General features: G+C 35.9%; 1 protein-coding gene across 13 annotated transcripts in view; it reads right to left on the bottom strand.

The window, feature by feature from the left end:
• Window positions 1-26,413, bottom strand: part of PTPRK (protein tyrosine phosphatase receptor type K) — a 503,656-nt gene that overhangs the window by 364,099 nt on the left and 113,144 nt on the right. For all 13 annotated transcript variants that reach the window (XM_008524381.2, XM_008524380.2, XM_008524376.2 and 10 more), the window contains exon 2: window positions 21,973-22,095. In XM_008524381.2, coding sequence (XP_008522603.1) covers window positions 21,973-22,095 — 123 coding nt within the window. The remainder of the gene's footprint in view (window positions 1-21,972; window positions 22,096-26,413) is intronic.

Raw genomic sequence — 26,413 nt, forward strand, 5'->3', positions numbered from 1 at the left:
TCACCCTCCCTCAGCCAAACTGCCCATGTTTCTGTTTCTTCGATGCCAGGTGCACTCCTCCTTCAGGGAGTTCCCACTTGCTGATCCCTCTGCCTGGAATATTCTGCCCCTTGAGAGGTGCATGACTCGCTCCCTCACACCTTTTAAATCTTCCATTTTCTCCATGGCACTCAGAAACACTGTACATTTTACTTCTAACTTTTCATTATCTTTCTTCCCATCAAAATATAAGCTCCTTGAGGGCAGAAATTTCATCTGTTTTGCTCATAAGTTTATCCTAAGGGTCTGGCACATATACTATTAAACGAATATTTGTGAAGTGAATGAATGAATGAGTTGGTAAGTAATACGTGACCAGAACTGACTAAATTACCTTCACCCTAGTAGTTTGATTTGTTATTCAAAAATCTCGAGGGAAGTTAAAAGGAATCTGAAGGTGATCAACTTCATTAAAGCAAGAAGCCAAAAAAAAAAAAACACACACACAGAATCAAAGTTTACTAGACAAAGAAAATGTACTTAGCTCCAAAATAAATGAAAAAAATGTCCTAATTAACATGGAAGGTCAACTAAAATGAGAACTACATGCAATTTTCATTCACTCTACAGACTTTAATCAACTTCAGAACTGTTATAAGCATATAAATTAGGTTATATTTTAAACACATTAAAACTCTTTTTTTCTCAATGTGAGAAAGAGGACTTGGCCCTTGTTCTGTGTAACTCCAATACAGTCAAGATGTCATCCATCTCCACAGTTTGCCTTTTAGGATGTGCAGCGTCACAAATCTTGACAGAAATGCAACAAATGAACTACACATGTTAAAGTGAAAGTTATATTTTAATAACTATGAATCAGAAGTTACTTTCATTTATATATTAAGAAATTTTTACATTTACGTACTAGAGAGTGAACATAATAAAGTAAGATAAATAAAATATAAGTTCTGTTTTGCCTCTGGACAAGACTGAGTAGTTCCTACTGAACCAACTTTCTCAAAGATAACAATTATAAACTATAGAAGTTCAGGATATTTATTGCAGCATTAATTATGAGAGAAAAAAGAGAAAGAAATTATATATGCATAGTATTGTGGAAACATTTTAAAAAGTATGCCACTTCTGTATGATAAAGAATCTTTATGTGGTACTCATCCCAAAATTATCTTGGAAGATGAGGAAATACCAATAATGTATTAGGTAATGAGATTTGTGTGTGACTGTTTTACGGTTTTCTGATATTTAAATTTTTGTATACTATACATGTACTAGGGTTTGTTTTTGTTTTGTTTTGTTTTGTTTTGTTTTGGTGAGGAAGATTGTGGCCCTGAGCTAACATCTGTTGACAATCTTCCCCTTTTTCGCTTGAGGAAGGTTGTCCCTGAGCTAACATCCCTCCAATCTTCCTCTATTTTGTATGTGGGATGCCACTGCAGCATGGCTTGAATAGTGGTGTGTAGGTCCACGCCTGGGATCTGAACCAGCGAACACCAGGCTGCTGAAGTGGTGCTCGCGAACTTAACCACCACATGACTAGGCCAGGCCCAACATGTACTAGTTTAGAATCTGAGGAAAATGAGCATGACAAGAATTTCCACTGAAAATACAAATAAAGAAGAAATCTTGAGAAAACTATCAGGAATCTGAAAACAAAGACTGGACTCCAAAATAATTACCGTAATGTATACGCTGAATCTCTTTTGTTCAAAGAAGCCCAAAGAATTTCATGTGAAATATGCTAATATAACTGGAAATTATGTATATTTCACTTTGGGGGAAATTTTACAGGACACAATTTAGTCACTTTCTGGTGTCATCTATTTTCTTTTTAAAAATGCTATTTTTACCTATATATAACTATCTGTCTACCTTTACCTCCATTCTAATATAATTATTACACTACTTAAGGTTCAAATAAGATTGGAAATAACAGCAGGAAATGATGAGTTATTTCCTATGGCTAAAATGATCTTAGAGACTAAACTTATGAGGCTATTTTAATTATTGAGTATTTATCACAGCAAAGTACCATTGTAGGTACTATCAGGAAAGGAAAGACTAAAACACAGTACCTAATTATTGGCCACTTGCCTTGTCTCCCTGATACTCTTCTACTAGTCTGTCTAGTTTCTGACTAAAAGCTCTACTATGTTCCTTTTGGAACTTGGTCAACTCAATTTTGCTTTATTTCCACATACTCCAGTTCTTGCTTCCTACTCTCCGCCATTGCTACTACAGTCATAGGATAGAATACGGTGAATCAGTTAAATGCTATAGAATGCAGTGCTAGGAACCATAAAATTCACTCACGTTCTTTGAAGCACTGGCTAGAAAAATGACACGGAATAATTAAAGATACAAGCTCCAATCCTCTTACATTACCAACACGATACACTTCTTACTTGTTGGGGTTATTAAAATCTACTTTCACTGTTTTCAAAGTATGTTCACAACCATGTATTATTTTGATTCTTACAACTACCCTCTGGGAAAGGAAGGGCAACTATCAATGTCCTGATTTTACCTTTAAAGAGAGGACCATTTGTCTACAACATGTGGACTTACGTCCAACTGGTAAATGTTTGAATCTAGAGCCTGAGTCTTCCAAAATAATAAGCTCTTAGTAGAAAATGCTTTGATGGCTTCCTCTTCTTCATAAGGTACTGGGTATATCTCTCAAAAATATCAAATCCTTAAGAGGTTGTAGACATTCTCAGACTCTTGGGAAATGCTTAGTAAGTCATATGTTCCCCCTAACACTAGTTGGCTAGATCAGGGAGAAAAAGCTTTGGACTTGTAGGGTATTCACTTCATAGAGAAGAGAGCAAACTGCCTGGGTGTTTATCTTGTTTAATAATGTTTGCTATTTAATATTTTGCTGTTTAACAAAGCTTTTGTGCCTGTTTATTTTATTTGTTTTACTTACAGCTTTACCTAGAATAATCAACAATTATTTGCAGGAAATGAGAATACAATGAAGCTCAAAGTAATTTACCCACTTTCTTATGGACAATAGGCAAGTACCTGGAAGAAAAAATAGGGCAGGGACTTTCTAACTCCTGTTCATCCCACACGTAAACCCCTGCACACGGAGCGTCAATCCCAACTGTGTGGCAGGACAACGATCACAAAATGGGTTCATCTAATAACAGAAATAATCCACAAATATATTCTTGGGAGGGAAAAAAATTCAGAGAAAAATCTCAAAAATAAGGAATTTTAAATCCTTTAAACTCTAGAGATGACTGACTCTCTTTGAGGTAGTGGAGATGAAATTAAAATGACACAGGGGAGATTTTGCAGACAGACATCATCTTTGATTGAGTCAGTACAAGCTCCCAGACCAGGAGATGAGTAAACTGAGAGTTTCGTTCCCCATTACAAACTCAAGCTTCCCCTAAGGACGGTGCCTTACAGAACTGTCCAATTTTGGACTCTGCAGAATTCTATACTATTCTGTGTCATTTTTCTGATAGTCAGTATCTAATATTTTCCTGGGAAACCATATACATACTTACACACAGATACATACCCTACACACAGATACATACCAACACACACAAATAGAATATTTTCAATTTAAAGGGTTCATAAACCCCCTAAAAATTCATTACTAACACAATATGTAGATGAGATATATAAAAAGCAAAGAGAATTGAACTTACCCTTTTTTCATTCTTGAAAAGAGGAACCAAAGCATAAGAAGAGCCAGCATAATCTATTTTCTCATTAGAACAAGAATTCACAACTAGCAACCTGTGCATATCTCTACTCTCTGATAAAAGGTTAAAAATTTCCCCAAATATGTAGATGTCAAATAAGCACTTGTACAAGCTCTAGTTTAAGCTATAAAACCAAAATCAGCTTGCATGATAGAAAAATGCAGATTTTAAAAATAATAATAAGCCATATCAGACAGAGATTCAATTTTTCAAATCTACATATTTAGTGGTGCTTGCTTGAAGATATTTGTATAATAACAGACACGCAGTTTTTGTAGCACAAGATACCTTTAACCATTTTTTCCAGTTTCTCCACGTTTCAAATGTTGCCGTATGTCTTCTTCCTATGTCTTTGTGACATTATAGGCTGCGGCTGCTTTCCACATTAAGTAAAATCCAAAGTAAAATGACGTATCTCATTTAAAAAATGTTAGAATAAGAATGATCACAAAGCAATTTAGTAAGCCAAAGAAAAACTTATGTAAAAAGTCTTAAGGAATTGAGAAATAAAACCTTTTTCCAAATTATTTCCATGTCTTAAACATCCTATCTTTGTTAAGAATAATATTTGAAAAGTTCAGGTTAACCTACAATACTGTTCTATGGAAATCATTTTCAAATACCATTATGTGTCATAGTGCAAAGCACCTGCATTCAGCGAACAATTATGTAGGAAAAGTAATTTTCTGAACTGTACATAAAACAATTCCTAATGAGCTGATGAAAAATTACAGTGGGGAAATGCAATTTATTACTTGCTTAAAAAGTAAGTGAAAGGAATTCAAATCAATTTCTCACAGATTAATGAGATTACTAACCAGCCACGTCAGTCTGGACCAGAGGGAAGAAGAGAAATAATACTTATTAAGTATCAACTACATGCTAGATACTACCAAATGGTACATAAACATTATTTCCGTTCACTGGTACAACAAAATAGAGAGAGAAAGAGGTTTTATTATTCCCAATTTACTGATGGGAAAACGGAAGCTCAGAAAGGTTATGTGTCATGACCAAATAGCAAGCAAAAGCACCTGGATTTGAATTCAGGTTACTCTGGTTCCTGTGTCAGTTTACCTACTTCTACATTATTTTCTTTGCAAATGAAAGGTTACACTAGAGATAATTTTTAAAGTCTCTTTTAGATTTAATGGAAACTCATTTTCATGATGTTAAGGACACTATTATGGTTCTACTACCCAACAAGTTTATAGGATACACTGAATTTGGGATTTCATGTGTCAAAACACAAGGAAAATTGAGCACAAAGGAATGTGTCTTCTATTATGCTATACTATCATTAGTCTAGTATAGTCTCATAGTATAACCACGTATTGCCAAGCGTCCATAAAAACCCCAGCAAACATTTAAAAGCAGCCTGAAGGAAACCTATATGAAAATTATAAATCATTTTTGTTGGTAATCATTTCTGTTTATACATTCCATTCTAATGATTTCTTGGGGCCTGTAGATGTCCAGTTTCTAAACACAGATATAGAGCATTTAAAATTCCAAGTAACTTTTGAACCACTGCCATTGGTCTAGTAAAAAAATTGCACAGCCTGCACAGCTAAGAGAATAACATGAAAGCTGTCCTATCTTTTAAAATGGAGTTCAGTACAAAGGGTGGTATAAACATTGTGATGAGAGAGAAACCTGGACTTTATGATGAGGAATGTGACATATAACAGCGATGGTTAGCTCTTCCCACTGGCTTATTGTCTTCATTGATTTTAGTTTTGAGTAAAAGAGAAGAGAAGAAACAGTCACCTCTACAAGCTAAAGAGATGCTGTTTCTTGATTTCAGTGGCAATGAATATACCTCAGTAATCCGGTAAAAGAAAAAAAAAATCAAAATCAGTACCTATCACATCAACCAAGGTTTTACTGTCACAATTATACTCTCAATAGGCAAGTTAAACTCTAAGACATAAAACAAAATATCACCTTCCAATACTGCTGCAAAGAGCTAAAATTTCAAAGCTTTCACATACCACATAGAAAAAAGCATAAACACAAACAATGAAATAGTATTATAGTGTTAATCATTAGAAATTGTTCAGCATAAAAAGTGAAAAGAGAGAGTACCAGAGATCATTTCTAAATATAGAAAGAGGAAGACCTAAAAAAGTTTGGAATTAAACTCACTCAGGCCATCCTGGTAACTAGACCCCTCCCACTCATCTACACGGAAATGCTTAAAGGCCAGTTAACAACAGCTGGTAATTTGAATCATTTCCTAAAACACCCCGGTTTTATTTTTCATCAATATCACCATTCAAAAATAATCTGAATTACAAGATTAATTAATATATGGTCTCAAGAAAAAAAATTGAGTGAAGCTGATTCATATTTCAAAAGATTCTGAGTCACTCATTCAACAATGATTAATTGCAGGTCTATGTGCCAAACACAGCACTAAACTGCACAAAAGTCATGGTGGTTTTGTTTCATCTTATCCTCCCATTTTAAGTATCAGTCTCAACTATTTTCAAGAACGATGTCATTTTACGAACACTAGCACATCCTTTAGCATTGTTTCAGATATCATTGTTTTAAGCCACAAAACTGGTAAGTCAAAAACATTAGTAGGGTTACATTCAGAAGACTTTTTAGAGTTTAACCAAATTTTTATTTTCTATAAAATTCTAAGTTATTTCTTAGCCATGTATAGAGTAAAACACTAGAACCATGAGAGAAATTAAATATCCAAATGCTATTGACAGTTAATATTGAATTTATTTCTTAAACATTTCAGAGAAGGATAATCTATTTATTAACGTAAATACTAATTTAGGAAATATATTCATACCTTAATAGGCTTGCTCCTTACCAACAGTAAAATCAGGAATTTCAAATCAACTTTTTCCTTTCTTAAAAATTACTCCTTTCTCATTATAGAATAACTTTGTCTTGATACTTGGGTTTCAGGTTAACTTATAATTGATACATTCCATACAAGGGGTATTCCACAGAATGTTTCCCTTGTTAACATTTTTATCAATAGAATGATTTTTGGTTTAATACCCAACTTAGAGATATCTCTCAATACAAAGATATTTAGTCAATACTATTTTTCTGAAAAAACATGTTTACTAATGACTCAAAAACTCAATACAGGATATAACTAAAACTATGCATGGAAAGAGTTATGAGTTACGTTCAAACACAGTTAGTAAAACATCAGAATTGTGTAAATATTTTTAAAATCTCAGAGTAACTAGAAACGGTTTGTGTGTGCAGAATATAATGAATACAAAGCCGTGTATTCCATACAAAGCAATTCTGTAATAAATCTAATTGTCTGGATCACATCAACTGTTTGGCTTAGGAAAAAATGTTTTAAGTATTACTCCGCCTACTTTGAAAATCTATTATGTATGCTGTGTTTTAGTTACATTTTAATTAACTGGTTGGGCATTTTGGTTAGCGATCTAACATCACAATTTTTCCCATTTAAAATTATAGGAAACTGGGGCCGGCCCGGTGGCACAGTGGTTATTTCACACATTCTACTCCTCAGCGGCCCGGGGTTCACCAATTTGGATCCCGGGTGCGAACAGGGTACCGCTTGTCAAGCCATGCTGTGGTAGGGGTCCCACATATAAAGTAGAGGAAGATGGGGATGGATGTCAGCTCAGGGCCAGTCTTCCTCAGCAAAAAGAGGAGGATCGGCAGCAGTTAGCTCAGTGTTAATCCTCAAAAAAAATAAAATAAAATAACAGGAAACTGACTCTTTGTTGGCATTTTCACACAGAATATATGATTTTCAGAAACAGATTTTCAACATTAAGTGAGAGATTCCTGTAAACTAAATGATAACCTATCATGTGCCAGAAAAAAGAAACAAATTTTGTCTTAAAGAAAATAAAATACGATTGTTTCAGAATGTGAAAGCAACTTGTCAAAGACAAAATTTCAGTGGATATAAGAAATTGTAACAAGTTTGCAGAGAGAAATTTATTTATCTTGGAGTACAAAACCTGCAAATAACGAGTCTGAAAAACGAGCAACGGACTGTGTTAAAACTCTTGTCAAAGTTGGCTTGGTTTGGATAGGCTTTTTTGTCTTTTCTTTTTTCAAACTTTTACTTCCAAATGTTACATTGTTAGACTGGAATTACGTTTTCTTTCTGTTAAAATAACAAATTAATCCCAGTAATTTCAATCCCCTCTTAACAAGGGGTTGTAAAAACTATCCTAACTTTCTGTTTAACTTGAGCAGAGACTCTGTATGTCTCCAGAGCAATTTCTTGTGCATTAAGTTGACTTTATTATTGTTTTCATCATTAAAAACAAACACAACTTCATTACTACTGGAACAATTAAGTTTTCTTATAATTACGTTGCCTTCTGCTATTTTACTTTTAAATACTAAATATTAATAGCAATTACTATATTAATACAATTACTATCATAACAAATATTAATAGTTACATTAAAATATTGATATTATTCTTTGTTCTCAGGCACCTATGCTACTATCTTAGTCAAGTGGCCAATCTCCTACAAATAACTTTTGATTCTGCCTGCTAAATTCAGAAAAATAGAAATGTCAAGAAGCCTTTTCTTATAAACTGTGGAATTTCCTATAGGGCTTTGAACAACCAAAAAGATTTGTTCCCTTACCTTATGAGCCCAGGGAAGCTAAAAATAATTAAGTTTGTCTGGTGTGCTCCACATATTTTAACTAGCTCAACATCTTTGCAAGGCTTGCATAGGAAGAGCTTCAAATCAGAAAAGTTCAACCTCTGTACATTAATTTTCTTCAAGTAAATGTTATTAAAATAAAATATATGCCCAAGATCATACAATTTACAGGAAGATCCTGAGAATTATTAATACCCACATGGTCCATATATCTTTTCTCTCCGGGGAAACAATAACCAAATCCTTATGAAATAGTTAAGTCCAGTACCCGACAGAGAACTTTTCTCTTCTCCACCCAGGTATTGTTGGTGACTATAATAAATTAATCACAGCCATTCAGGCTTATCTGCAAGTGGCTTCTGCATTTCTCCCAAACTCTGACTAAAGGCTCCGCTATAAACTATAGGTTCTGGAAACTGGGTCCTCAACTAATGGCCTCAGTGGATTGGACTGGACTAGATACTTCTAACTATGATGTCTTCAAGGACTCGCCTCACGGGTACAGGCTTCAGCGCTGATAATCTTTACACATCAGCAGACTGTAGCAGGACACAGACCAGAACTTCCAGGGCTGATGACTTCCTGAAATAGACGGCAATCCCCAAATTCAAGACACTACCAATGAGTTAAGTACAACTTAATAACTGATAAGGAAAATCTAATTGGAATTTCTGTATGGAAGATCACTGGTATATTTTTAATGTTCTATTTTTTTATTGGGATAAAGTTCTTCATTCTTCTTGACCTCTAACCCTTACTTTGACAGAACCTTAAATGATATCTTATTCTCACTGATCCTCAGAAGTTCAGGAATACATTCTTTTTCTAAATTTCTTTACTTTTATTTTTTATTTAATTTTATTGTTTTTTTTTGGGGGGACAAAGATTAGCCCTGAGTTAAGATCCACCACCACTCCTCCTCTTTTTCCTGAGGAAGATTGGCCCTGAGCTAACATCCGTGCCCATCTTCCTCTACTTTATATGTGGGACACCTGTCACAGCATGGCTTGACAAGCGGTGCTAGGTCCATGCCCAGGATCCGAACTGGCGAACATCAGGCCGCTGAAGCAGAGCATGAGAACTTAACCGCTACTCCACCAGGCCAGCCCCTAAATTTCTTTACTTTCAATGGCAAAGTAGCTAACAGGATAAGTACAAGAAGAATCTGCCCCTCTTTCTACCAGAATGTAATTTAACAAATCAACTGTGTGACGAAACTGTTTGACTTTTATGGAGTGTTATATCTAAGAATAACTTTTACTGAAACATGTATGACAAGCCCTCCAAAGGGACAAAGGCTATTTTTCATATGTGGAACCAACACCTACAAAACCCTCTCAGTAATCCTGTCTGTTACTTGGTCTAAGTTTATAGGTTCTCAGCTTGACAGGAAATAAAGAAGGTTAGCTCCTGGCAGGCTAGGAATCTCAGCTGATTTGGGAGACGTAAAAGAGAGAGAGATCACTCACATTTATAGGTACTTTAGGTGATACCCAGGTGGAGATGAATAATTAGAGTTTGGTTTCTTAGCTTCTGAATAGAAGAGTAAATAAAAGAGATTTTTTCAGAAAAAAATTTAGAGTAGTAGAAACTATTAAGAATACAGTCCTAGATTTCTAATGAAATCTCCAAACAGAAGTCAATGTCCTGCCCTTAGTAGCTGTTTCACACTGTATGGCACTAGCCATTTGGATCCTATGCAAGGTTTGCATTTGTTAATAAGCACTTCTTGCTGTACCTATGTAAATGAATCAGACCAAAACAAAACAAAACCATCTTTTTTGGTTGTTTTTAACAAGAATTATCCTTAGAGATTAATTATGGTCATAAGGGGAAACTGTTAAGGAGAAAAAGTTCAAAACTTGGAACTATGCAAAAATTGACTGTATATCTATAACCCAAAGATTAGCTAATTCTTTGTGTGTCTACCTTTGATACTATTTGTCTGAGTCACTATTCCCTATTGATTAACATATTTTATAAATCTCTGAGAGAAGATGTTAATTTGTAGAAAGCTCATGCAATACAAATGATACCTATATGATAATAATGTAAATAAATTTTGTCTGGTATAGAGGCAAAGATTCCTGTTTGTAGTAAAGATAACCTCAAAAGTTTTTATTTTATTGCCCTGTTAGACGTTAATCTATTTAGGATAAAATTAGGAATCTTACTGTAAGACATTACTGAGAGAAATTGATAATGACATAAAGAGATGGAAAGAGATTCCTTGCTCATGGATTGGAAGAATAAACATAGTTAAAATGTCCATACTACCCAAAGCAATTTACAGATTCAGTGCAATCCCTATCAGAATCTCAATGACATTCTTCATGGAAATAGAGCAAAGAATCCTAAAATTCATATGGGGTAATCAAAGACCCCAAATTGCTAAGGCACTCCCAAGAAAAAAGAACAAAGCTGGAGGTAGCACAATCCCTGACTTCAAAATGTACTGTAAAGCCAAAGTGATCAAAACAGCACGGTAGTGGTACAAAAACAGACACACAGATCAATGGAACAGAACTGAGAGCCCAGAAATAAAACCACACATCTACCAACAGCTAATCTTCAACAAAGGTGCCAAGAACATACAATGGAGAAAAGATAGTCTCTTCAATAAATGGTGTTGAGAAAACTGGACAGCCACATGCAAAAGAATGAAGGTAGACCACTATCTCATGCCATACACAAAAATAAACTCAAAATGGATCAAAGACTTGAAGATAAGCCCTGAAAACATAAAACTCCTGGAAGATAATATTGGTAGCCCACTCTTTCACACTGAACTAAAAAGGATCTTTTCAAATACCATGTCTTCTCAGACAAGGGAAACAAAAAAAATAAACAGGTAGGAATCCATCAGACTAAAGAGCTTCTGCAACGCAAAAGAAACTAGAATCAAAACAGAGAGACAACCCACCAACTGGGAGAAAATATTTGCAAATCATATATCTGAGAAGGGGTTAATCTCCATAATATATAAGGAACTCACACAACTGAACAATGAAGAAACAAACAACCCGATCAAAAACTGGGCAGAGGAGATGAACAGACATTTTTCCAAAGAAGACATACAGATGGCCAATAAACACATGAAAAGATGTTCAACATCACTAACCATGAGGGAAATGCAAATCAAAACTACACTAAGGTACCACCTTATGCCTGTTAAAATGGTTATAATCACTAAGACTAAAAATAACAAATGTTGGAGAGGGTATGGAGAGAAGGGAACCCGTATCCACTGCTGGTGGGAATGCAACCTGGTGCAGCCACTATGGAAAACAGTATGGAGATTCCTCAAAAAACTAAAAATAGAACTACATATGACCCAGCTATCTCATTACTGGGTATCAACCCAAACAATTTGAAATCAACAATCCAAAGTAACATATGCACCCCTATGTTCATTGCAGCACTATCCACAATAGCCAAGACACGGAAGCAACCCAAGTGCCCACAGACTGATGACTGGATAAACAAGATGTGATAATATATATACAATGGAATACTACTCAGACAGAAAAAAAGACAAATTCATCCCATTTGCAATAACACGGAAGGACATAGAGGGAATTACGCTAAGCGAAATAAGCCAGTCTGAGAAAGACAAACACCCGATGATTTCACGCATATGTGGAATATAAACAAGACATGGACAAAGAAAACAGTTCAGTGGTTACCAGGGGAAGGGGGTGGAGGGTGGGCACAGGGGGTGAAGTGGAGCACTTATGTGATGACAGTCAAGAAATAATGTACAACTGAAATCTCACATTGATGTAAACTATTATGAACTCAATAAAATAAATTGAAAAAAAACACCAAAAAAACTAGGAATCTTATTCTAGCAATCTTTCTTTCAGTGACTGTAAATGCTTTCCTTGCACCTGTAATCTTCTGAATCAGCCTTATCATCCTGCTGCTTCCCTCATTAACGAATTCAATATATCTTTAGCATGTGTGTTTATCCACACTGTGTAACACTTGACTCATTTACAGTTTTTGAGTTTTTTATAAAGTATGTTACCTTATTTCTTCGATGTCATAAAACTCAGGAGGAAGAGAAGACAGAATACAAAAGTTCTCAATAGTAACAGTTGCAGGTTAGAAAGCCAAAACAAATTTACTAATGGCAAGAAGATTTCCTGCTCCTCAAGTTAGGGAATATCATGCTCCTCTAATAAATGCTGTGTCTACTCTTCTAAATCTGACAGCTTCTCAGCTCTACTACCTACATATCCATCCTATCATATCTGCATCCAATAGTTCTAGGACAGGCACTGTTGTTTACGTACCCAATATCTACCCCATCCTTATTCCATTACAATCTGACTGGCCATGTGCATCAGGGGAGGCTCCAACTGGAGGCGGGGGGGCCAAAGGTAAAGCCAATCATGTCTTATTCTCCCCATCACTGATTGGTTTAGGCATGAATATGTGACATAATTTTGGCCAATTAGACAAGAAGATAAATCTGTTGATAGGCACCTCAGAAAAGTTCTTCATGTTTATTAAAAAAATAAAATAAAATAATGGAGAGACAATCTCTTTTTCTTCATGTCTAAAGTTAATAACTAGAATAGCTGGTGCTAGAACATCTTAGTTGTCACGTGCCCTAGGTATACAAAATATACACTTTTATTGACGAATATTTCTCAATCTGATAGCCATGAGGGGAGTTAGCCTGAAGTCAAAAGAGCACCTATCAGAATGGAGGAGCAGAGGGATGAAAGAACCTGGATACTTGAGGATATCCTGGAGCCCCTGAATCAGCCAATCCTGGATCTCTTGGTGCGTGGAAGCAGCTTTCTCTATGGTTTAAAGATATTTTGAGTTGGGCTTTTCACTACTTGGAGCTGGAGATAGAACTTGGAGTTCTTATGAGATACAACTTTCACCACACTTCCAAGTCAGCCCTGAAGCTTTTTTCTGTAGTCTCTAAAGAAGGATCTCTACTTATACTTGTTTACCCAGAGTCCAAAAGTCAAACCTTTCTCCTATATCTCTACATACCTAGACACCTAACTTTGACTTTCCCAAGACGTGAAACCTCTGGCAATTTACTTAACATGTCTGAACCTCAGTCCCCTATCTATAGAATGAGGTTAATACAGATCTCAAAGGGCTTTTATGAGAATTTAGTGAAGTAACATTTTTAAATGCCTGGAATTAGATAGAAAAGCAATTTTTTAAATATCCAATAAAGTCTAGCCTGGGATGGATAAAAATCACACACTCAAAACATAATTTCTGAATAGCCAAATTTGCTAGTCCACTTCTCTTTCTTTTTTTTTTTTTTTGAGGAAGATTAGCCCTGAGCTAACTACTGCCAATCCTCCTCTTTTTGCTGAGGAAGACTGGCCCTGAGCTAACATCCATGCCCATCTTCCTCCACTTTATATGTGGGATGCCTACCACAGCAAGGCTTTTGCCAAGCTGTGCCATGTCCGCACCCGGGATCCAAACCAGCAAACCCCGGGCTGCCGAGAAGTGGAACATGTGAACTTAACCCCTGTGCCACCCGGCCGGCCCCCACTTTTCTATTTAATTTACCAACTATTTAAGAACTGGAGGAAGGTATAGAAATACATAATCAACTTGATGAAATTTCTGAAACTGTCCTATTTAATTTTATTCTCATAACTACAAGAAGCAAGTCAGCATATCTTTTTAACCTGTTTCCCTAGGTGAAGATTTCATATGGTGCTGGCATTTCTAAGTTGTCATGTGTTCTAGGTATACAAAACATTCACTTTTTATTGACGAATATTTCTCAATCCATAATTTCTTGTTTGGGGGAGAGGAAGAAGTCTGTACAACATACCACAGTACTCTCAGCAGAATTTAGGTTTGAAGAGAGTCTTCCAAGATTTTAAAAGCATCTTTTTATGTAATGATAATTAAATCTATAAGCCTAGCTCTATATTTTTAACAATATTAACTACATGAGGTAATTAACATCCCATATTTTTAAATAATCCCTAATTTAATCACGTATCTGTCATTGATTTTTTTGCTGTCATTCTTTCTGTGTTTGAAAGACAAGACCTTTGAAACGGAGAACGTTTTGAGAGTTCCGTAGCCATCCTGAGACAAGTTTATTTTTGGAGAAGTGAAGTACAACGTTGTAACTGTACTTTTGCTCTCACTCCCCCAGGAAAAGTAATTTTGTTACTTTGGACCAGTATTGATTTTAAGGTCCCTGTGAAGGGAGACTGTCTAGTCTCTGAAATTACTCTGTATTCTTACCCCTAATTCATTTAGGAGGTTGGAAGTTCTCCCACACTGACACTAATATTAATTTTTTTCCTTTTTTTAATACCAGACTGTTTTTTTCCACCTGAGATATATTGGGACACATCTAAGTTAGATATATTATGTACCTGAAATATCAGGAAAATATTCCTGTCTCAGCATGCCATTTCTGTTCACTGTAATTTAGACATTCTTCATGCTGCATTTACGTCCAAAAGGGTAAGAGTCCTTACATTAAGACCCAGCCTTCGTGAAGTGGCTTCCCCTTCACGTGGTCCATTACAGCCTTTCACTCTCTGACCCCGCACTGCCTCCGACTCCCACTGCTCTTAATAAGCAACTCAAATGTGGTAAACCTTCTTGGCTGTGCTGAGGGCAAAAAGCACCAACAGACACATGATAACATGGTTTGGAAGAGCACACTGAAATAAGCCCATAATTCTAGTCCAAAAATACCCCACTGCAAACAAAGTCTTTAAATTATTTTCAAACCCTAAACTTTAGTCTGAGTCCTTTAGTCCATGAATTTCTCTCCTACCATACCTGCTCTGAGACGGCAGATAATATATGTGTTTCTAAAGGTTTGCTTAGACAGACAGGTGGCAAGTGTTCATCAAGTAACTAAAAATAGCATTCAGGTAAACCAAAGAAAAGATAAAGCATCTCCCTGGGGGATCAGAGTATCATGAGCAAACCCTGGAGCTCAGCAGCAGTCCCAAACAACGGCAAGTCTCAGATTCCAAAGAGACAGTCATTTAAAGCTTTTAGATTTTGGAAAGAAATAGTATTTTAGATGAAGTAGGAGAAAATCATTGTGGATCAAATCGAATATGCAGCTCATTACAGTGGATTTAAATGTCCATGACCAAGTCAAGGAAATCTGTCAGCTACACCATAATTATGAAGCACGATGGTATTGTGTTAACAGTAATTTTGATATTAGACAGACTGACTTAATTTCAAATCCTGACCCTGGGTGGCTTTACATAAGTTATTCACTCTACTTACCCCTAAAATGTCACTGATTTTGTAGGGTTCATGTGAGGATTAAAAGAATAGATCATGTCCCTGGGATAGTAAAACCCAGGAAGCTACCAGTAAGCCATAGCTAATGGTAGCAAGTACCTTCATCTCGGAGATGCTTACCTGAAAGTGCTAGTGTGCATGGAACCATCGTTTGCCAACTGTCCCTTGGTGCCTTACATCTCCAACTGTTTCTCACAGAAGCCACATCGAGTGAGCTGGGATGGCGGGAAGGAAAGAGGTTGGGGTAGGGATATAGGGAGTACAAAGCAAGCACGTTCCAGGACAATTGGTTCTTTGCTACCAATTTTATATATTTGAGTACTGGGGAATATTACTTTCAAAAACAGAATTCTACTGTTTAAAAAACATCTGAAAATTACCAAATGTTGCATAACCTTCCAGCTTTAAACTTCTGAGGTTCTCGAGCTCTCTCACCTTCTTGGAATCGAATGCCTGTATCCCACACTTAGAGGTTTTCCTACCTGTGTAATGAACTGATGTCAAGCTATTCTCTACCTATCCCTCTCTTGCCCTCTTGTCTCCCTTCCTTCTTCTCTCCATGACCACACATCTCTCAGTTCTCCTTAGACAACTGCACAGGCTTACACACACACTATCTTTGGTTGTATTAACAGACAATGTTAACTAGATGACAAAAGGAAAATAAACCAACATTGGGTCTGATTTGCTCTATCCTCTCACACAAACAAAACTAGCCATAATATTTTAACTCAAAAATCACATTACTAACGCTATATGTACATAACTTTGTTCTCCCACTCTCTGCCATGTTTGACTCTGGTAGATGTGCTGTCAAATAAGTCTGTTAGTTCAGATGTGTAAAATTTTGGCAGTTATGACCTGTAGAAACATATGTCTTCCTATCAACTATCTATAATAAAGTGATGAAAATATTAGGCCAAGTGATCCACTCATTTTAACAAGCGATTAAGGTTCCTAGACTGATAGAGTATACGTTAGAAATGGTAAGTCAACACAAAAAGTCCCTTGAAATTTCTCCTCAGATATATTAAAAGGTGATACACTACCTACATAATATTGTTTAGTAAATTTTTACTGTCTTCTCTTGTAAAACTAAGAGACTAGTATCATTAAATAGAAAACTTAGCTGAAATTGTGTTACCTATAAAACGTCATATGAATCAAATTGTGGACACCAATGTTTTATTTGATTTTCACTACATTACACTATCAGAAGAGAGCCAGGCACAAAATCAGGTGACCCGTGCACACCCCCTATTGAATACACAATCACAGTAAGTCTCTCCAAATAAATATTTGAAGAAGGCAAGCCTTATTTTAACAACCTGGCTAATAATTCATCTTTAAACTCTGAGATAAAAAAAAGTATACACAGTTCTAAAAGTAATAAATTAATATAAAGGCACATTCCTGAACAGCACTGTTCATTCCTCATCGTCCTCTGTTTGGTCATTTGCTCTCCACATTTTAGTGTGGGGGCAGAACTGAGATCCAGTAGGGGCTTAAGCTATTGAATCACACCTCACTGAGTTTCATAACAGAGGAGAAATAGTTTCAATCTTCAGATTAATTTAATGACGGAGGGCTTTTATTTTTATCATGTGTATTTTTATATATATAGAGAGAGTGTGAGTGTGTGTGTGTGTGCATTTTATAGAGGAACTCTGCATAGTGATTTACATTACTATCAGTGAAAAGTACCAGATTGAAGGCAGGAGACGACGCAGTCATGATTTTAAATACTGTCAGATGGGTACTCTAGAGACTCTCAACTAAAATTCAATTAGTCACTTACAAAAACCTGTTAAAAGAAAAAGCACTTATAATTACAGTAGAAGGTAAATGTATCGAGATGTCAATCATGATCCCTACTCTCAGATCTAGGACAGAATATATAGGAAAACGGCCCAATCCATTTGTTTCATGAGGTCATAAGTTAGAAAAGAATACCTGACAAACAAGGTCATGGGCACAGATGTATTTGAGATCAAAGCACAATTTCTAGTTCCATGCAACATCTCTCAGTCTCTATGGGTTTGTTTTTTTATATACCAGACTTTGAGAAGACGCGGATTAATCTGAAAAGCAAAAGACAAAAAAAAGAGAGAGAGGGCGAGGGAGAAATCCTAAAAGGGACCTCCTTCTTGGTAGCACTAATTACATTTAAAATTATATCCAAAATAAATAGGTGAAATCATTTATAAAGGCAAAGGCCAAATATTAAGAATTATGTGCAGGTCTTCTAATTACATTAAAATCTGAACTGAATACGATGCCTGGGAAATGCGGTATTGTTTTACTCAATTAATTTTTTAGTGAGAGAAAGAAAAACCTTTTTTGTTTAACCCTTGACCAAAATATTTTAAACCACATTACATAAGCTGACATTTCTGCCCAAGTAAAATGAAATAATGTCTTGGGAAATCAAAGATGAAAAATATGGCTTACGTTCATGAGGACATTATAGTTTAGTGGAGAGAAGGACATTTTAAAAAATGATACTGTAATAGCTGCAATTGAAATATGTACAAAGTACAGTGGGGAGCACATTTAGATGTGAGGGTAGACTATTATGTAAGAGTCAGGAAAATCTTTAGTAGCATAAGAAGGCGTAATAGTTTGGTGAGTGGATAACTGGACACGAAAGTTTCTAAGCAGAGGGAAGAGAACAGAGATGTCAAAAGAGCGCAGTATCTTTGAGTGTCGGAGTCGGGGGTCCAGGTTGGTGGAAAAGAAGAAATATATATAGCTTTTATTCTAACCTATAACATCTTTTTAAATTATTAGTTTAGTTTCCCTATAGATCCCTGTGAGCATTGGTTTTATTTTACTTTGTTTTTTGCCAATTTTTATTAACATGTAAGATACATAGACAAAGGTACACGACTCACAATTGTACAGTTCACTGACTTTTCAGTTTTAGCTTACCTGTGAAAACACCATCCAGATCAAGAATAGAGTATTGCCAGCATCCAGAAGCTCCCTCACGCCACCTTCTAAGCATTAATCATGGCCAACCCCTGCCAACCCCTCCTGCAGGTAAATAATATCCTGACTTCTAATATCATCTAGTTTTGCCTGTTTTTGAAATTTATATAAAGTTGTTCATTTACATTTCAGGGTAATATTCCATTCTATGAATATGTCATCTTTGATTTATCCATTGCATTGCTTTCAGTTTGAGACTATTATGGATCCTGATGCTGTAAACATTCTTGTGCATGTCGTTTGGAGAATACGTGTACTTAGTTCTGCTGGGCTTAGACCCGTGCGTGGATCTGTTGGGTCATTTGGATTGCAACGTCGTTGTACAGATTTATACACCACCAGCAGGCTATGGGCGTTTCACTTGCTCCATAGTCTCACCATCACTTGAAATTTTGATTTGCGTCTTTCTGCTGAGCGTATAGCAGTTTCTCCTCGTGGTTTTAATTTGCATCTCCTTGAAGACTGAGTTGAGTGGGCACTCATATTTTCATAGGATTTTCAGCTATTAGAATATAGTACTCATTCTTTTGTATGCTGTTTTAAACATACTTGGCAAGCCTTTCAGGACCATCACTGTCACCTGACAAAGGTGGTACAGGGCTAGGAACTGCTGAGGGACATTTTAAGCCATTATCGATAGCATATGCCTTCAAGTGAGGAGAATTCACTTCTTTCTTTCACTATTCCTCTCTTCCACCCTCCTTCATTCTTCCTTGATTCTAATTTACTAATTCACCGTCTTTCTTTTTCCCTTCTATGTTTCCAGTCCAAAAAAGATGAATAAGCAGAAGGCAATTAACAAAGTCCAAATACTGTTTAGAGAGTTCAATAGTTCAATAACAAGTTTGCATCAGAGACCCAGCCTTCTTACTTAGTTACCAAATGTTTAATTTATTTTTAATAAATGAAAAAGCATGTCTGTTTATTTGAAAATACATGGATTATTCATAAAATTTTAATAAAATAAACCTAAAAGTCTTCTCTTTTCTAATTTATGACAGATAATGTTCAGTGAGCATTTTAAAGCAATATCAGAAGGAAAATGGAGAAAAAAATAGTATAAATTGTAGAAAGAGAACAGTAAAAGAGGACTATAAACATGAGTGCTTTCTTTCACCTTCTCTGAGATAAATACAAGTTACATTCGGCAAAAATAAAGTGGCCATGACCTTTTTCCCTCCTCTGCATGATTAATTACTTAATGTCCTATTAATTGGAAGATGTGGCTGAATTTCAAACACTTTCATTTTCCGTGCATATCATCCTGTACTGTAACCACCGATTAAGCTGTTCATCAAAGGTGAGCCAACAAGGTCATCTGAGCAGCATCTCTTCAGCTTTTCATTACCCATCTTCAACGGTAATTAACAATGGTAACATTTCCATAAATCAACATCTTTCTGATTATTCTCTGATGATAAACAGTCAAAATGTGTGCATCCCAGCCCACCCCTTTTAATTTTATATAAAAAACTTCAGTCTAAATATACCACAGAGAAAACTCAGGTGAAATATTACAAGAGTCTCCTTAATTAAAATGTACCAGGAAAATAAGGTTATGTACCTTTGAAAGAAAAATACAAACCTATGCACAAAACTAAATGAGTCTGCTGACAACATAGGGCAAAGATACGAAGCAAGCGTGCCAGCTGCCTAGTACCAATTTATTCCTCTGGAAAGGAAGTCAGAGCTCAGTCCAGCTTCAGAAACAACCATTTGACTACTCAGCCACGGAAGGGGACAATTCAGAATAGAAAGCAGACTTAATTCACCTTTCTCTCAAAGAACACATCACAGGGAGAACCAATAAAAAACTCTCCAAAGGATATATTTACTATATGCATTTACAAATTGTAATTGGAAAATGTAACTTTTTAGGTTGGTTTTTGTTTACTTTGTGCCCTTGAGGTCTGTTGTTTACTGTTGACTTATTTTTCCTTTTGGTTTTTTTATATCATATTACTTAGTAAGTTCAGGGGTACTACCAATAAAATCTCCTCCCTTCCATCACCAGAATTGACATTTTTATCTCTAATGGCAATGTCTAATATTCTCATATCTAAAATCACACTCAGTTTAGGAAAGTCTTTCTGAATTTTTAGAAAAATTAATTATAAAGTATTTAAAATAATCATAATAAAAATATTGAAAATATATTTTAAAACTTAATAATAGGCAATCAGCCCAACAATTACATGTGATTATATACCATAATTATATAATGATTCTACATTATTCCATAATATATTAATATTTTACATTATTAAATATTATTATATGGTATATTATATATACATAATTGTTATATAAATATATATTACATTTCTAAATATTGGAATGAAAATAGTGCATTCTCTTCATTATTATATTTTAATATTCCTGTTTACATATTCAATTTTTACAATTTAATAAGTTATTGCCAAACATATATACATAGAGCTTGGAATTAGTCTCAAATTAATATTAAGTGAAGGCACATATACTGGTCTGATAGTATATAAAACAGTATACATCTGCTGCTATCCTATGTTAGTTAATGTGTTTTTCACAAGTAAGAGAGAAAACAACTCAAACTGGTTTAAACAATAAGAAAATGCATTATTTCATAAAACCAAAAATCAAAGCCTATGACAAAGTTTAGGCGAAGAATGAACAGGGCTCAGCCCTATTTTTCTGCAATTTACTCAGAAAAGACCTCCCATATCGGACAATTTTGTCTTCAGTCTGGCATGCTCACTGGCATGCTCCTGACCAGAGGGACATGGAGAGAAGCACTCCCCCGACCAGGGAATAGAAGTCCTTCCCTTCGTCTTTTAGGATTAAACCTGTGTAATTTAATCAAATAGAAACTAAGGTTGCTGATCTCACATTTTAAAGATTTTATTTTTCCTTTTTCTCCCTAAAGCCCCCCAGTACATAGTTGGATATTCTTAGTTGTGGGTCCTTCTAGTTGTGGCATGTGGGACGCTGCCTCAGAATGGCTCGATGAGCAGCGCCATGTCCACGCCCAGGATTCAAACCGACAAAACACTGGGCAGCCTGCAATGGAGAGCGAGAACTTAACCACTGGGCCATGGGGCCGGCCTCATATTTTCTTATTTTAGGTACAACAAAATAATTCGTTGTAATACTCTCCTGTGGTCAAGCTCCTTGACCACATCAAGGAGCCTTAATGTACTCTTCACCTTTCCTTCAGTAACTTTCAACTATACAACTATGTACCAGGGGGCTTTGGGGAGAAAAAGGAAAAAAATAAAATATTATAAGAAAATGCTACATAATCCAAAGTGATTCCCCCAACACTGGGTAACCAAAATGATTCTCACCTTGCGGCATCTCGGGTGGCAGATAATGAGGTTCTTGAGCACTAACATGCACCCATTCGAAGTCGTCATAGAGATCCTGGTGGTAATCACAGGCCCCTGGACCATCATCAAACGTACAGCCACCTAAATGGAGAAGAGAAGAACCATGGGTACATTCTAAACACATTTGCTAAAAATGCAGAAGGCGCTGGAGAGGGAAAGGTTACATTGAAATACATAATGTGGTACTCATAAGTATAATAATAAATAGTACTCCCATATATCACTATTCTCATTAAGTTTTCACATAATATAAAATTTCTATCAGTAGCTTCTGTCTGAATAAGAAACCAGTTTAAGCCTCAGAAGGCTGAGGCACAGATTTTGAAATATTAAAAATAATAGAAGATACACATATAGTGAGGCTTTCTTGAAATATACAAACCAACTAAAATCTAAATAGTTTTTAACAACTTTAGTGGGGAGAAGGGGAGGGAGGAAAAGAATGAAAAGTGTCTTTCTTTGTAATGTAAGTTCAAAAGGGTAAAGTTAATACATAAGTCTTATTAAATTCCTTGCTTTAAAGGAACACTCTGAAATCTACTCCTAATAGCAAACGAAACATATAAAGCTTCATAGAGTCTAAGGTATTTGAAGTTAGTGATACACTCTTCCATACCTTATTCAGATTACTTTCATATACAATTATGACTTAAACAGAGGGGGAAAAAACCTGAAGTCTATAACCAATCAGATTAGCTATAATCACTCTCACCACTTCCACTTTATTTAGTAACCTCTTTTTTAAAAATGGAGGTAGCTTTTCCTCTTTACATCAGTCATTTTTTCTGGCTTTATTTTCAGGGATAATTTTATGGTAGAACTAGAATGATTACTTTTGCCTTTCAGCCTACACATACAGGCATGCACAACCCAACACATTTCGTTTATTCAAATCATGAAAATAAGAACTGGCCTATATGTCTAATCTTGAAAGAAAATGGATTAGAACTAATGAAAATCCAGCAGTGGGTTTAATGAGAAAAACCAATAACTTGTCTCCTTTCAAGCAGTTTATTTGTTTAGTTTCCATGGGGATCTTTGTCAAGAAACTCAGTGAATTCTCTGGGAGTGGTAAACTTCAGGACTATAAATTCTTCTCTGTAAACAAGGAATTCATTTTCCTCATCAAAAGTTTGTGAATTTGAATATGAATAAGTTATATTCCTCATCAATGACGGAGACAAGCCAGCATGTCAGGCAAAGAAGTTAAAATCAGGGATGTCCAGACGACATTGTAGTCCTAATGACCTTTTCAAAAGCAGAATATGCATGTGGCTATCCTTGAATCACTTAAACCACATCAATCCTACAAAATAACCAAACTTTAGCACCTTGAAAGATTAATATTGTCTTTTCAATTTGTCTAAAACAGCCTTTTTATAAATGCTCTCATGAAAAATGATGTACTTTTTAATTTAAAATTAATCAATGAAAAGAGGATGCTAGGAAATGCATCTTCACATGGCACAGGGAAAGTTTTTCTCAAAATACAATTTGCTCTCACAACCCTAAAATGACTTATGCTTTGCAACACATGCCTTCAGGGTCCCCATTGCCCTTGATAACAGTGTGAGTGCCCTCTGTCTATAAATTTAAAGTGCCAGTCAAACCTATGTTGGCTCATTTGGAAGACAAACGGCCTTAATTGCTGTCCTTCATAGCCATTGTTAATTTTAGACTCCAAGATTCTTATTAGCAATAACAACTAGGAGTAGCCATACAAAATAAGTGGGTCAGCCCCTGCTGCTTGTTGCACCTCACTGCCATATCAGTCAAGAGTCTTGGAAACAGTTACTGGTCTATTTGACTTGAGTGACAAGAAAATTTTAAAAGAAGATTTTACAGTTTAAACTAAGTTCTAATCTAAGAGGTACCGTACATCTGTTTACCACATATAGAACATATCGATAAAACTTTGGTAAAATATTTTTAATTATCTTTTTGTAAAGAATTTTATATTTCAATGTTAAGGACTAATACAGTGTACTGGAGAAGATGATAGAAAATACACAAGATACTATTCCTGGCCCAATAAATGGTATGGCATGGACAGACAAGTAGGAGAGGAAGAGGGGAAAATTATATATATATAAATAAAATACAGTGTGCTATAAAGGATAGTAACAGTATGTCCAAAGTCACAGAGAATACAAATGACAAATGATTGGCTACCTACACCCAGGTTGGTTAGGAAGGCTTCATGGAGTTAGGCCTATAAAGATGAATAAGGATGCGCCAGGCCAGAATGAAAATAAGACTGCAATTTCCTAAAGAAACATGATATATTGGGGAATCTCAAATATTCTCAAAAACTTCTGTGCAATGAGCATGAAAATTATGCAGGGAACGAGGCAGAAACAAATCTAAATATGAAAGATTTTAGGTATCATAAGATGTGTAGATTTCATTGTATAGTTATACAGAAGCCATTAAAGGATTTTACCCAGGAGTATGACATAGTCCAAGCCACATTAAAAATAAAAAGTAAAATAATAATAACAATTCTAGCAGCCACTTTGAGTTTAAAGAGAAATGGGGGGAAACGAAGGTGGTAATTTGGTTCAACCACATACAGATAGCACATAACACATCTTGAGCTAATTCCATTACATACAATCCATGTTTACCATTTAAGGCTCACTAGAAAGCCCTAAAAACAAAGCCTTCTATATACACATTCCTGAGTTCAGGACATCTTCATATACAGTATCGTAATCTATGTAAAAGAGAAATATCTTAGCAAGGTTATAAATCATAAATAAAAACATAACTCGTGAATTTAAAGTTTCACTGAGCTAGATGGCAAAACAAAAGGAGATAATACTGAAATGATGTTTAAGAAATTTAGTTAGGCAGAGGGGATGAAAAATGAGCAAGAAAACATCTTATATCTCCAGTTGTTGTATTTGCTACTGGTGATAAGACTACTGCAGCAAATCACATCAGAGAATGGTGACCATACATTCCTTGACCTCTGGAAGAAAATGACTTCTGAAGAGCCATGCCACAGATTGCTAATTCCTCTCTGCTAATCAGCCAGTTGAGGGACAGATTTACCATTGCAGTGGTCTGCCTTCCACTATGGCAAACCACTTAGAGGGCTTTGCAAGCTGCTCACCTGAAAAGAAAAATCCAGCTATTTTGGATTTGCCAAATTTCTCTCCCTTCTTAAGCTGCTCTCTGAAAGGACTGGTACTAAAAAAGATTAGGTATCAAAAAAAAATCTTTAAATTTAAAATTTAATTTAAAAAAGAAATGTTACCCTGGCAAAAGAATTTGAAATCAACAATACAAAGAGGCTTATGCACCCCAATGTTCACTGCAGCATTATTCACAACAGCCAAGACGTGGAAGCAACCCAAGTGCCCATCAACTGATGATTAGATAAAGAAGCTGTGCTATACACACACACACACACACACACACACACATATACAATGGAATACTACTCAGCCGTAAAAAAAGACAAAATAGTCCCATTCGCAACCACGTGGACGGACCTTGAGGGCATCATGTTAAGTGAAATAAACCAGACAGAGGGGGCAGCCCCGTGGCTGAGTGGTTAAGTTCGTGTGCTCCACGGTGGCACCCCAGGGTTTCACAGGTTTGGATCCTCACCATGGACATGGCACCGCTCATCAGGCCATGCTGAGGAGGCGTCCCACATGCCACAACTAGAAGGATCCACAACTAAAATATACAACTATGTACTGGGGGGCTTTGGGGAGAAAAAGGAAAAATAAAATCTTGAAAAAAAAAAAAAGCCATACAGAGAAAGACAAACACCATGTGATTTCACTTATTTGTGGAACATAAACAAACTTACAAAGAGAACAGTTTAGTGGTTACCAGGGAGAAGGAAGGTGAGGGACGGGCACAAGGGGTGAAGTGGCACACTTACATGGTGTTTGACAAATAATAACGTACAACTGAAATTTCACGTCACAAACTATTATGACTACAATAAAAAAAATAAACTGGAAAAAAAAAAAAGAAAAGTATCCAGGGTCCAGCCCCATGGCTGAGTGGCTAAAGTTCCATACACTCCCGCTTCAGCGGCCTGGGTTCACAGGTTTGGATTCCAGGTGCAGACCTACTCCACTCACCAGGCACACTGTGGAGGTGTCCCACATACAAAAAAACATTGTATTAGAATAGTGGCACTGATGTTAGCTCAGGGTTAATCTTCCTCAAGCAAAAAAGGAGGAGGATTGGCAATGGAGGTTAGCTCAGGATGACTCTTCCTCAGCAAAAAAGAAAAAAAAAAAGCATCCCTACCCCAAAACTATACTGCCTAAATATCTAGCACTTGGAGAGAGTCTTGAGTGCTTACTTAAACAGATGGTGGTAGCTCTATGAGAAAGCATGGAATAGAGATCCGTTCTGAACTCACGAAAGA

The sequence above is a fragment of the Equus przewalskii genome, chromosome 9 (assembly GCF_037783145.1).
Source record: "Equus przewalskii isolate Varuska chromosome 9, EquPr2, whole genome shotgun sequence".
NCBI lineage: Eukaryota > Metazoa > Chordata > Mammalia > Perissodactyla > Equidae > Equus > Equus przewalskii.